Raw genomic sequence first — 14,768 nt, forward strand, 5'->3', positions numbered from 1 at the left:
TAGGCTTGTCCCAAGCTTGCCTCTGAAGAGCTGGGCCGTGAGCCTAAGGGCAGCAGGTAGGTAAGCCACAGTTTCAGTGAAGGGGTAACTCCCACAGATTTGCCCATGAGCTCTTTGGCTTCCTTCAGCACCTCCGGTCCATGCAGGCTTGGCATGGTCCCTTTGCACCTATCCACTTTCCCCAGTGCTCTATGTCTCACTTCCAACGCCAACCACATCTGTGTCAAGTCTCATTCCCACAGTCCAACCTTCATTCTCATCATGTTTACAGTGGCCCAGTTTTCCTAACTGGTATATTTTAGAAATGGTACATTTTGGCTCTCTGCTAAGATACTAGCAAAGCCTTCTTTACAAACTTTTCTGTTAAGAGAGAGGTCCTATCTAAAACAGCACCCTATTTCCTTCACACCCTTGCTCTGTCTCATTCTACTTTAAAGATCTTCTCACTGACTGATGTAGTATTTTCTATATACTTGCTGGACTTTTTCTTTTTTACCATTTGTATTAATCTGTTTTGCATTTCTTCAAAGAAATACAGGAGGCAGGCTAACTTTGTGAAGGGAAAAAAAGCTATTTAGCTCACAGTTTTGGAAGACAAAAATCTAAGGTTGGGCAGCCCCAGTGTTTGGCCCCTGGTGAGGGCCCCACAGTAGATGCTATTACATTATGGCAGGCATACATGCATGAAGAAGGGGTCACATCTCAAAACAGGGTCCTAGAGATGATGCGAGGGTCAGGTCCAGACTTCCATATCAGCTTCCTGTCATGGGGACTCCAGGAGACCAGCATGTCCCTCTGAGGGCAGCACCCCCAGTGGCCTAGGACTTCCTACTGTGCTCCATCTAGTAAAGGCTCCACCACCTCTCAGCAGCCCCACCCTGGGGACCAAGGTCCCCACACAAGCACCTTTAGGGGCCTACATGCAAAGCATTTCCAAGCCATGGCACCACAGGGTCTCTGATGAGCAACTGTAGCACTCTGGACTTGTAGCACTCAAGAATTCACTGAATAAATACTTGATGAAGCCTGATTTAAATGTTGGTGAATTGTGACCAGAGTGAAAATGGTTTTTACCATGGTGTATATGGAATATTGAATTTATAGTGTTCTAGATAAAGAAGATATATTAAAAAATTGAAGAAGAAAGTAGAAGAGGAAGAGTATGGAGGAGAGGGAAAGGGTGAGGAAAGAAAAGAAGAAAAATAAATGAGGGAAAGGAATAGGGAGAAGAGGAAGTGGTGAAGGAGGATAAGGGCTTCAAGGGCCTGTCTGATGATGGGCTAGGTGCTTTCCACAGGAGATCTTGGGACAAGCTTATGAATGACTCTCCTGTCAGACATGAAGCCAGTAAGGCTGGGCAGGGCAAGGACTTGCCAAAGGTCTTCATAGTGACTCCACTGGGATCCACATTTGGGCACGTAGTGCCAAAACTCGTACCTCACCATTCTACCATGACACCTGAGAAAGCAGACATACCATCAGATCGAAAAGTAGAACCCTGTTTAAATCACATTACTGCATTCCAATTGGTCTGAAATTATAATTTAACTTCTGAACTTGACCAATTTGCTCAGGTACCAGTTTACTAACAGGTCCTTTTATCTATGACTTAATCTATTTTATAAACAGGCAAGTCAGTGATTTATGATCAGTTTCATGTAATAGTTCTATCATTTTACTGAGTATTTTCACCAGCCACCCTTTCATCATAGACAAATGATGAGTTATAGCACATTTAAATTATGCATTTTAATTTTAAAATCACTTAGGAATATTACTATACAAACTAGGAATTAAAGCATTAAAGTGGTAACAATGATAAATCTGTTTGTCCTGTGAATGTCATGCACCTACTCTCTGCATTGAGCAGCAGGTCACAGCCAAAAACACTGTAGCCTCATGTTTCACATCAGTGGAGGAACTTCAGGATTATCTTCGAAGTCTGGATCTTCCTCATTTGGTGCAATTTGGGGTTCAGATCCCAGTCTTCTGGACGTGTGCTTCTTCTCTTGAACTATGGATGTCACATCGGGGAATGAATACTTGGTAGGATCCACTTCTAGTTTCTCAACTTGCTTTCTTCTACAGCAAAAGAAGTAAGGAGAAATTAAGAGCACATCATTTAAAATTAAGTTCCAAAGAGATTCTACTCATTTGTTCATTTATTCAGCAAATGTTAGCAGGGGGTATCCATACATTACAAAGATAAAAATAAGAGCCTGCCCCTGGCTTGAAATAGCTTAGAACTTACAGAAGCAAGATTCAGACCCATGCATAAATAAAGCATTAGAAAGTGCTACAGAGGTCTGCTAATGCACAGATGGTTGAAGTTACCTGAGAGCCTCTGTTTACCTAAGAAAATTTTTTGACAATTGAAATGATACAGCAGGTAAAGCCACATAGGCAGGGTCAATGGGGCTCACTCTAAACAGGTCTAACTCTTCAATGTGGTTAATCAGGCTTCCGGCCCTTGGTGCTTCACCCAGTCCCGCCTGCCGTGTTTGGCAGGGCATATAGACTACAAGTTCGGGTACACAGCAAAACTCGGTCCCTCAGCTTCCCCTCCCACAAGAACCTGCTCCTACTGCCTACACCTAGTTCTCTCAACAATAGCAAGAATAAAGCAACTAGGCAGAACCCCATTAATCAATGAGTTCCAATATCATGGTCATAGAGAGCGCTCTAGAGATGACCCATGTCCCTGGGATGCTTTCTTGGCAATTTTTACTCAATGGGACTGAAGCTGCACCCACAGCTCTGTGTTTTTATAAAGTCCCAGACTGAGTATGATATTCAGTCAAATTATTTTGGAGTCATTCTAACATTATTCATTCATTTATTTGGCAGGTATGTGTTCATTGCCATAATCTGCCAGGGGCTGTGGGAGGCAGCAGAGACAGCACAGTCAGTGCAAGAGATGAGGCTCCTGGTGACTTCTGAGTGCAGCACCATGCTCTGGCAGAGAATGCATTAGAGCATCATGTAACTGTCTCATGACTGGCCTGTTTTCCTACAGAACTGACACCTTGGAGGCCTGGGAGTTTGTCTTCTTCATTGTGTATCCCTGGCATACAGCTGTATTGAATAAATATTTTTGAATAAGTGAAAAAAAAGCATTGTTCTATTAGAGGAGCTATGAGATTATGTTAGAAATTATCTCTGATGTAAAAAGATTACAATCAGTCTAATTTGGAACTCCCAACAGATGTCCTTAGACAAAAATCCACCTGGCTTTCACCTTTTGTTGAGAAGAAGAAGGCTCAATTGTCTTTTGAAAGTGTAAATTCTCCATTGTTCTTGAAAAGTTCCCCCGTCACTCTTGTTCTCTGCACGGTCCTTGTGAGCAGTTGAGTTTTTAATTTTTTGCTGAAGAAAACTACAAAGTACTGTAGAGCAGTACTCAGTTCAAGAACACTTTTGTTTGTAAACAATTTGGTTCACAAACAGAAGCATTTGGCAAAATTTCATCTTTGTCTGCAAACTCTGCACCTGGTGACAAACACAACTGTGGCCATCTTTCCTACGTGAACATGAACATGGCCATCTTTTGCAGAATCCTGGAACAAGTTAACTTCATGAACCAAAGTACTACTGGACACAAAGGAAAAAAACTCTTGTATTCCTGAAGACCCTGATTGCACCTATACACTGTAGCCCATTCTCTCCCTGTTCTGGGCTCTTGTCCTGAAAATGATGAAGTATGAAGTCCACAGACAGTGGTAAGAAACAAACTGAGTATAGTTTATTAGAAAGAACAAAGAAAAGCTCTCGCTAGCCAGGAGGGGCTGCAAAGGAGGACACTGAGGAAATACCCAAGTTCAGGGCTATTTTGGTGGGTGCATGAAAATGAAACAATGCGGTTGCCACTTTTAGTTAAGTTTCTGAGGTTGTTGAGCTATTTTGGTGGGTGTATGAAAATGAAACAATGTGGTTGCCACTTATAGCTAAGTTTCTGAGGTCAGGAAAAGCATGCTTCCCTTGCACTCCAACTTTCCAGGGTTTATCTCCGTTGACCCAGGTCCTTGTCCTTTGAAATCAAGTTCATGCCATTTTTAGCTAGTCCTCTAACATTAGGAGAACAGATTTCCCCACCCCCTTAAGCGAGCCCCTTTCCTTTGTGTACCAATTTTCCCAGGGCTCATTTCTGTTTACTCAGGATCCTATCCTGTCTATCATTTGACTTTCTCCTGGTCTCAACACCATGAGTGCTACAGGAGAAAGAAGAAATCAGCATGGGTCGTGCACCCTTTGAACAGGTGAAAAAAGAACTGAAGATGCACTGAAGGAATGTCAAGGAAGAGGAGAAACTGAAAGGGGAATCCAGTGCTCCAGGTAAATGACTGCTTCCCAAGGCAGGTCTACAACTTCCCTTCTCAGACACCTCTGTGTAGTGGCATGCAGACCTCTCTGCCTTTAAATGTGCCAAAATATATGCCTTCAGCTATGACAATGCTTACTTAACATGAATGCACAGCAAACCACAAGGTTGGTGGCTGACTGTGCAGAAAAGAGTACACACCAGGCCCAGAGAGGGCTAGCTTTACAAAGGCCTCCGAAGGGGCTCAGACTGATCAACAGTCCCCTCTGCTGACATGAAACCTTTTCTGTGCAATAAGGGTGGCTGGCTGTGTCCAGCAGTGTGTGCAGACACCGTGGTTTGCACTGTTCCTCTCCAGGTGTAGAACTTTGGTATGTGCAAGGCAGAAGGTGCTTTTCAGCTCTGAGGAAGACCCACAGCATTGAGTTTCCAAAGAGCAACTCTCATGTTAATGAAACTTGCTGCTAGAGGCACAAAGCTTATCCCTTGAGACTCCACAGGGAGATGACTCTTAGGAGCATACTGGGATTTCTTTGGACTTCGCCTTTTACTGATGTAGCTTTCTTTTCCTGTAATACGTATTAGCCATGAGTACAACTATGTGCTAAGTATCGTAAGTCCTTTTAATGAATCACTGACTGTGGGACTGTCTTCAGACTCCAGAAACACTAGCCTCTGCTAAACCTTGCGCTAAGCCTTTTACTTATGTTATAGAATTCTCATTTGGATATGAAAAAGAAATTAAAGAGGTAAGAATTAGTGATAATTCTTTGCAGATATAGACAAAATCTAAAAGAATTCACAGATACATTAGGAAAATAAGAGATAAGTCAAACTTCTGAGTATAAAATTAAATGTAAAAGTGATGAATTACATAGCAGTGATAGAATACTGCAATCAAAATAAATGTCACTGCATTGCATACTTTCAAATGGTTGAAACGGTCAGTTTGATGTTTGTGTATTTTGCCAAAAAAGCAAATTGTAAGTCTACCTACCACCAACAGACAATAAATAATATAAATATATTTACAATAGCAAAAATATCACACATCTGAAAAGTGCTAAAGCTTGGGTACACTTATGGAAAAAATATCCTCTCTCAATTGATCCGCATGTCACGTCTACCTTCAAATCAAATCCCAATATGTATCTGTTTGTGCATGCATGTAGGAGTGTGTGTGCATGTGTAGGAGTGTGTGTGTGCTATGATTCTGATGTGGTTTGTAATGGTTGACACATTGTGTCAACTTGAGAAGTTGAGAAGCTTAACTAAGTAACTCAGCAGTTCTACATCCCCTGTAAAAAGGACACGGCTTTACCACTCTAGGATGTTGTTCATTGTGTCAACTTGAGAAGTTTAGAAGTTTAACTATTTGACTCAGCAGGGGGCCAGGGTCCTCACTTTGTATTCATCCTGAGCCTGTGCAAGAGGAAGGCAAGGAGATGATGTGACTGCTACACCCACCCAAGGGTAGGTCGCCCACATACAATGTAAGGGAGAGAAAGGGGCTTGCTCTTCCTCCCTTTTTGCTCTTGCTGTTTTTGCTATCGTCCACTCCCATGAACTGCTGCCCTCTGCCATGTGCCACCCTGCCTTGGAGCCAGCTAATTATGAACTGAAACCTCCACAAACTGTGAGCTAAATATACCTTTCCTTCCTTAACTTTGGGTGTTGGGTATTTTGTCCCAGCAATGAGAAAAAAGTAACTAAGACATAGTTTGTCCCTCTAAGTTCCATGTGTTGGTTGGGAGCTTGGTCTCAGTGCAGCCTATGGGAGCTGATGGAACCTTTAATAGGCAGAGTCTGGTGGGAGATCCTTAGGCCACTGGGGGTGTTGCGCTCCTGAGGGCACTCTAGTCTTCTGGAGTGGTTATAAAAGCCTGAAGTGACCTCTGATTCTCTCTGTTTCCTGTTTGAAGATATGATTGTTTCCTCATACATGCACCTCCACTACGATGTAACACAGCTGGAAGGGCCCTCATCAGAGCTGAGTGGATGCCATCACCATCAGCTCACCTACCAAACTGTGAGATAAATAGAACCTTTTTATCTGTAAACTTACCCTGCTTCCAATTTTTTCCTTTTAGTAATGCAAAATGGACTAGTGTCATTTGTGTGTGAAATTTGACAAGTTTTTTCTACAACTTATATGGAAGTGCAAAGGGCTAAGAAAAACCAACTCACTCTTGAAGAATAGGGGAAAAGACTTTTCTACCAGTTTTAAGACTTATTCTAAAGCTATATAAATTAAGGAAGTGGAACAGAATAGAGTTCAGAAACAGAACCCAGACCTACACTGATATGGATGCCTAATCTATAACACAAATGGCCTTGATGGCAAAGCAGAAAAGACAAACATTTAAATAAAAGTCACCAGGACAGGAAGGTATCCATACTGAATAAAATTACGTTTCCACCCATTCCTGATGGATTATACCTAAACATGAGGTAAAAATATAAAACTGTCTAAGATAAGGTACTGCCTACCTTTATTACCTCAGGGTAGGAAAGGATTTTTAGAATAAGGCAAAGAAAACATTAACCATAAAGTCACTCTTCTTTTATTATTTTAAAATTAAGAGCTATTCACTAAAGACGCCTTGATAAGAGTAAAAAGGCAAGCCCAAAATGTCATGGTCCTGGATCCATCACACATCAACTTCACAATCATAGGTAAATTCAACCTTTGAGAATTGCAGTGAAGTAGAGATAGCAGTAGTTATCTTTCACTTCAGTTTGGAAAGTTAAAGAGAATGTGTAACATCATGTAGTACGGAGTCAGCATTCTGTGAATATCTTCACTTCTGAGGAAGTTGTGAATCTCCCTTTGCATCAGTGTCTTGAGACTGCAATCAGGAGTCACCACTGTCACCTTCTAGTCCTGATGAAGAGAACCTTGCCCCGTTGCTCTGCTTCCTCATTTATTCTGTCTACACAGAATACTCTGGACAGGAGAGGAAGGAAGCCCCTCCAGCCCACCCAGAATACCACTGCGCCTGCCCTCCTTTCCCCAGGCCCTCAGTCCGGGCCAACCACAGTGCTCCTGTGCAGCCTTAAGAGGCCGTTGTTTGGACGAGGTCGCCCAGCCAGAGGCAAGGGGCACAGTGGCCTTTGTCAACAGCTAAGGAGCACTACAGACGACCTTCACATAGACATCTTATCGGTGGTTATGATGTGAGCATTTCTCAGAAATACAGGTGAAAAAGAAAGGCTTTGCAAAACTACTGTGAAGAATTGTGCTAAGATGTCTCAGAACCCCTAGTGTAATCACAGTAATGATAGTTTTCCTGGGGTCTGAAAACCAGTTCCAAAATGTTTGCAATGATTTGGCTTCCCCTCTCTGTGATTCCTCACAAATTAGATTCAGTCTTTACGTGCATTAAGAGTACTGGGGGTTAATTATGACAGTGAATATTCATAACAGTCATGATACCCTGGAATCTTTCATCTGCAATGGAAATCACTAAGTACAGAAATAGGAGTGGATTCCAAGATTAAAAACAGTAACCTACTTCTCAGAAGGGATTCAATTCCGTACCTGTTGTTCAGACAAATCCCAGACTTAACAATCTCTATAAAACTTCAACAGTTACCTTTGGATAAACCAATGCCTGACTTCTTTATTATGCAAAACATAAGTAAAGCTAATGTTCAGGTATTTTTATGATGATAATTCTAGCATATACATTTCTATAACAAAGACAGTCTACCTCAGTTCAAAATAGATTTTACCATCTGGATGGTAAAAGTCTGGAAATCATGGGAAATAGCAGGGTGGTTGAAAGGGCTGGGATCTCATTCTATAGGAGAATTGAGAAACAGGGTGCTTCGTGCAAAACACTCCGTGAGCTATCCTGTTAAGGGAGGTTGGTCTTGGCCTGAGGTTCTTCAGGTAGCAGAGCTGGGATCTTTATTTAGCAACTGGAGAGAGGCAGGGAAGACATCTTATACTGGGGAAGACTGAGAATGGGCGACTATTCTTCTAAAAGGAAGAGGGTCTTTTTTTGTAATTTATCTGTATTTGTTACCTCTTAAAGCAGAATGTGACCTGGGAACTCCATTTCCCACAGGCCTTGCTCCAAATTGTTTTTCAAACAGCAGTGCAGTATTCCTAGGAAGTTTATTTGATTCCTCTAAATAATACTTTTCTTTGGAAAACAAGCCCCCTGGAGTTTCAGCAATCAAGTTGAAACTACAGGGAAAAGTTTTTTAAAAAGTAGATCCTATAAGATCAAAACTCCAGCTATTTTAACAAATATTCCTTAAAATATTAAAGATATCTTAACACTTCAGAGGCAAAAGACTTGGTCTCTTAAGGCATCCAGCTTGATAACTAAACATTTTAGAACTCACAAAGTTAACAGTAAACTATGTCATACCACAAACATCTCAACCTGTTAAAACAAACCAAGGTGCACCTAGACATAGCACTGCTAGCCCTGCTTTAGCACCTAAAGTATCACCGCACCACTTAAAAGTATAAAGGAATCTTCCCCTTAAGCAGTTATCATGCCATTCAGACATATAAGTTAACAAAATCCTTGAAAATATGTTATCAAAGGGAATCAAGGTAAAGCACTGAGCGTGCACCTGAGCGCATCATGTTGGAAAAGGAATTTAAGCAAAGGCCGAAGATGATCATTGGTCAAGAAGGCAGGGAGGAAACTCTCGCACCTGCATGGCCTAAGCTTTGAGGAGCCTGAAGTGACACATGGATCACAAACGGGAGGTGCAGAGGAGCAGCGGCATGAACAGCACTCATTGGAGTTCCCCCAACATTTCACAGGCACATGACCTTCAGGACACTCAACATTTCTCCCTCCTTCAGTTTCCTCTCTGCACAGAGGGTAAAACTGTGAGGATGAGACGTGTGAATGTGGAGAAAGCACAAAGAATGCCTGACACAAAGCAAGTGTTCAGTAAATGTCAGAAGTCATTGGCGCTGATGTCATCACTCTTATTATTTTCATACGAACCTGGGACCTGTATGGGCACAGACTGGTGTTTCAGAGATGAAGAATATTACAAATCCAGAATCTAAGGATTTGGGTATAAACATGAACATGCATAGCATGAAATATTTTTAAACTTTAAACAATTTTGTCATTTTGGGAGCTGTACTCTGGCCAGCAAAGGATAATGTAGAGAGCAAAGTGATAAAGCTCAGGGAAGTCTCAGATGTGGTACCTGGTTGGTGTGTCTTTTCTGCGGCCATCCGAGGTGGTCTTCACAAACTTGGTTGTTTGATGACTACCTGTGATTACTTCTTCTACCTAAAATAAAAATACAATGCATACCAAGTGACATGTCACTCCCTGACATATGCTCAGAAATATACATTATACACATATATGTAATTTTTTAAAGATACTAAAATATCTTAATTTTTTCTCTACATTTTCCATAAAAGAGTCAAACTTAAGGCCCCTACATGGTACATAGAGGTGATATCACAAATTGTACCTGTTCACAGTTGTCTTGCAAAGTAAAGTCATAAACTATGCAACAACTGCAGAACCAGGCAAAGGGATTTGGTGAACACATTTAACGAATTTTTCCTGAGAGTCAACAACACGCCACCCCTTTCAGGAGAGAGAGGGATGTTGAGGACATAGCTTGCAGGCAGTGGTGCTACAGTGGCAGCATCTCGAACTGGAAGCTTGCACCCTCATCCTAGCACACTGCACCTGGCTTAGTTCTCGCTGAACATGTGAGGGGATCAGACCATGAATTCACAGGTCCCTTCTTCATCTGAAGAGTGCTGTGATTCTACTTCCTTTAAACTAAACAAGTTCGGTGTTAACCATGCTGAGGTCACAATAAATAAAGCTGATTGACTCCATTCAGCAAACACACTGCAAAGATCATTTTGACTCTGCAAGCTCCCTGGAAAAGCTCATCAGATAACAGTGTGGAGAGAGAAGAGAATAATGCTTACACTCACCAGGCACCAACTGCTGGCGAGGTACACAGCTGTAAACACTACATAGAGAGGGGTGTATTTACCCGCTCCCTACCTCTCAATACCGTTCCTAGGAGCCGAGAACTGCTCCTGGACCAACAGAAGGAAATTTAAAACTCTTTCTTCCAGTTTCCAGGGTCCAAGGACCAAGGCAGGGGCCTTTTGGCCTTTCCTTTCAAGGGGAATGACCTGCAGTGGACATCACACTTCTGTTTACCTTCAGCACAGCCTTCTCTGTGGCAGAGGAATGACTAATTCACCTGACACATCTTCCTGGCAGGCATGGTCACCATTCTAAAAGGTGAGGACCATCTGCTTTCTTTCTCCATTCTGTCTGCGACTTGGTGTGCTGCACAGCTGTGGTTCAGGTCCACACAACTGGCTAAGGACAAAGCCTCTGCCTGGGCTTTGAGATGGACCACCTACCTCCATCTGCTGGCTTGGGCAAGCATGCTAGACACACAATTGGCATTTGTGAAGGTAGCTAAAGGTGCTAGTGTAGCCTCTACCCTACCCAGGAAGGTGATTAAATTAATATGATGTGTGACTGAAAACTACAGTGTTTAATTTTTAAAAATTTATTCTATTCAAAGGCACTACTTTTAACCCTCCTCAAAATACCTCCCTTAACTTTAAACACACATATAGCCACTTTCTGAAGCAGTTCTGGAAGTTCTCTTTGGTGACTGTCTTTAGTAACACTGTTGTGGCTGCCTTGATGTCCTGAATGGATTCAAAATATTTATCTTTCATGGTCATTTTGATGCTGGGGAAGAGCGAGATGTCTTAGGGTGGCAGACTGCTGAATAAGGTGAATGAGGGCACAGCGTAATCCTTTTACAAGCCTGTGGACAGCCACCTCTCAATGGCAATCTTTCTTCAGTGTCACACTTCCTTCAGCGTCATGTGGCACTGTAAGAACACCATTTTTACATAATGTAGCTGTATACTTTCTATCACATCTATAAAAATGAAACATGAGTACACATGTGTGATTTAGTTCAGCTCCTGCATACAGGAGACCATGAACACAGGTATGTATTTCTCTCCCCAGAGGCTTTGTGGGAGGTCTGAGTGTGACGAGGAAAGGAAGATCTGCTTAAGTTCCACCTTTCAATGTAGCTTTTAAACACAAAACTGAGGACCAATAATACCCAGAAGCTTCACAAATTTTTTTGCAGGGTCATATTTTGGCTAAGCTTACAAAGGAAAAGAACAATGAGTGCTATACTGTTAAAGAAATTACATGTCAAGGCTGGAAGAACTTGTTTGGAAATGTTTTATAAGAGGTAGTCTGCATCACAAAAACTCATAGGAGATGGCATGGACTCATGCCACCAGAGCAGCATTCACTGAATAATTAAAGTAGGTGACTCACAGAGCAGAGGAAGATTTTATTATCAAGTATGCCTGGGCTTGGAGAAGGCTAATTCTAAAATGTTTCATTTGTCATGTTTAAAATAACAGTTAATATAATTTTATTGTTTGCCTTTGCTGGCCAAATGTGGCAGGATATGAATGTTTACCTAATGTTTTAATGTGAAAACAACTAGCTTTCTTCTGTTTCTATAAGTAAACCAGTGGGATGAATACAAATATTTCCTCATAGCTTGATCTATATTTTAAAAAGTGGAAAAAATTTTTTCAGTTACTATTAATTCCATTTATAGTTTACTAGAGCACATCAGTGTGACTGGTAACTGCAACAGAACTAGAACTAAGGAGAAAAACTAAAATGAGAGCACCCACAGTTTGAGGGGAGGAGAGAGAGGACAGAGGGGTTGAGTGATGGGCAGAGGTGCTTCCTCCTGGCAGGCTGCAGGTGGCAGGGCGATAGCAGAACCTCGGAGGGATGAGGCTGGGTGCCCTGTGTGCACCAGCACTGCATTCCAACAACATTTTCTGCAACATTCTGTGCTATCTACGCAACAGCCACTGGCTACACGTGGCTACTGAGCATTTGGAATGTGGCTAATGCAGCTGAGAAAGGAGTGTCACAATCTTATTGAATTTTAATAAATTGCTACTTATATTTACCTAGAAAGCGAGAAACAGGAGCAGAATTAGCTCCAATCCTGTGTAAAAGGGTGGTGTCTGAATTCTCCTTTATGCTCAGATACCTCTCAATCATCTGTGGTCCTGTTACCAGGGTTTGGCTGCTGGAGTCTCCTGCTAGAGGTGATTTCTAGACCTTTTCTGTCCAGAACAAAGGATTGATTGATAAATGGTAGCAAAGTTTCCTGTTTATTAAAGGTTGGAAAAAATAGACTGTGCAGGGTGAGTTTAAGTCAAGTACAAGTGAAACCATTTAACCCTACAGTGTAGGGTGAGCTATCTTGAAGAAATAGAATAGTGAGCCCTTCATGGTAACAGGTGACACTTTCCCAGCCAGTCTTAGCCATGACCTGCTTTTCCTGCCTTAGTCCTGGGCCACCAGGTCTTGTTACCTCTGAACTCTCTGATCTTCCCTTGATATACGAGGTACCTGGAACTCACATGAGAGTGTGAGAACCCAGGACCAGTAATCCAGTCTCCCTGATCAATGAGGGTACTAAAGAATGCTACCGTTGGGGCAGGGGATATAGCTCGGTGGCATAAGCACCTGCCTGGCAAGCACAAGGTTCTGAGTTCGATTCCCCATACCAAAAAAAAAGAATGCTACCATTGACTGGATTTGGAGGGCTCTAAAACCCATTCCAGCCACAGAGCTCACAGAGGGCTGGCTCAGGCCTTTGTGGGCCTTGCATTGCTGCTCAACTCCTTTTCCCCATGCTTGATGGCTTTCCTCCCTCCCCACGTGTTAATCACTGGGCGCCCCTCAACATTTTGCATGCTCATCATCTCCATCTCAGAGTGAGCTTCCCAGTGTGCAAATGCACTTTAGCACCTTTCTCATTTTAAAAATATTTTAACTACTGTAATGAGGTCAATGTTAGTTAAAATTCACTAAGACACTAGCTTTTGGTGGAGGGAGCTCTTGAACAGAAAGTACAAATTTTACAGTGCTTTACATGGTAAATGTACTAACAAGAATGGGAGCATGCGCATAATTAGAGTCTTAAAACACCCTATTTCTAACACTGTTATTTGTCACATAATAAGCACAGACAAAGATTCTCTCTGTTTATGGAAATGCAAATAGTCACAAATTTGGAACTTTTCTTCACAGGGAGTTTGTTGTGCACCAGAATCTAAATGTGTTTTTTTTTCTTAAATTATTTTTAAAAGATATTTTCAGCACAATTTTAAAGATTCTTTTAAGTTGAAAAGTTATAGGGAATTAAGGAAACAGCAATAAGAAAAATACGAACACTGATATGCATACTAACACAGAAAATTCATCTTAACCGCAGGTAAAACTCTTCTAATCAGATCTAAGTTGCTCAAGCAGAGGACTACAGGCTCCGAGATCGAAAGCTTGGAAATCCTGACATGGGTTTCCCATCATCCTGCCATCCTGGGGCACTCTTTCTCTAAGAAAGGATGCTCATTACCATCTTACTCATTTGTGCTAAGTGTGCTTAGGGGTAACTAATAGAAAAGTTGGAAGGGCCAAAATATGTTCAATAAGTTACATAATGTGAGATGAATGGTTTCCTATACCCAAAGACAGGAATGTAATCAACTACTTGAAAATTAAATTGTGGGATAGGCCCAAAAGTACAAATAAACACGTTAATGATGTTTCATTATTTTTAACTCTCAAGTTATTATACAATTGGAAACTGGGAGTGAACATGGATTTAGTGATAGAGTTCACTTTTCCACAGATTGCAAAAGCCCTGTCCAAGGCTCTTCCAATAGCTGAAAGCTGTCTTTCCAGCCTTTGCTTAGATCGTACCCTGGGCTGGGGTCTCATTACCTCCTGAGGAAGCAGCCTGCTCTCAGATGACCTATATTTAATAAAATGTGTTTGGTTGCATTACCAACTATAAAAGCTACTCAACCAAGAAATCAATTGTGAAGTGTATAGCAGATACAAGGGAGAGACTTGGTCCTTTTATTTTAGTCCTTTAGTCCTTTTTATTTAGGTTGAATCCTATAAATTGCCATTACTTGACAATTTTTGACCCACAAAACAGTAACGGTGCAAATTAGTAGTTACTTACATGAATATAAACAAGAATGAGCCAACAATCACTCCATTTTTAGTGAAGATTTTTTTATTTGTAAATTAAAAGGATGAATGGCCACGGAAAATGGGCAATATTCATAAGTACTATATTTGCAAAGAAAGAAAATATCAAAAAATTGACTTTTTAAACTTTTTCCTATGAATTTAGCCTGGCATCTTAAATAATATTGAAAGTCATAATAAATTTCCTCTTTTGCCTTGGAGATTTTACTTTGTTTCACAATTTTGTTTAGAGTTTATCTAAAGGAAATTCATGTCTATTCATTTTTTGTTAGTTTTATGCAAGTACAATGTTTTACATCGTTAGTATATGTGTAAGTGTCCCTAATATATTTTGATTTTGCATATTC

The 14,768-nt window shown here is 41.3% G+C and overlaps 1 protein-coding gene across 2 annotated transcripts in view; it reads right to left on the reverse strand.

The window, feature by feature from the left end:
• Positions 1–1,730: 1,730 nt before the first annotated feature.
• Positions 1,731–14,768, reverse strand: part of Lrrc6 (leucine rich repeat containing 6) — a 107,360-nt gene continuing 94,322 nt past the window's right edge. For both annotated transcript variants that reach the window (XM_005398015.2, XM_005398014.2), the window contains exons 11-12: positions 9,509–9,594; positions 1,731–2,082 (exon numbers count right to left, since the gene is read on the reverse strand). In XM_005398015.2, coding sequence (XP_005398072.1) covers positions 1,905–2,082; positions 9,509–9,594 — 264 coding nt within the window. In that variant the 3' untranslated portion in view covers positions 1,731–1,904. The remainder of the gene's footprint in view (positions 2,083–9,508; positions 9,595–14,768) is intronic.

This window comes from Chinchilla lanigera, unplaced genomic scaffold, assembly GCF_000276665.1.
Source record: "Chinchilla lanigera isolate Chin_1 unplaced genomic scaffold, ChiLan1.0 scaffold00060, whole genome shotgun sequence".
NCBI lineage: Eukaryota > Metazoa > Chordata > Mammalia > Rodentia > Chinchillidae > Chinchilla > Chinchilla lanigera.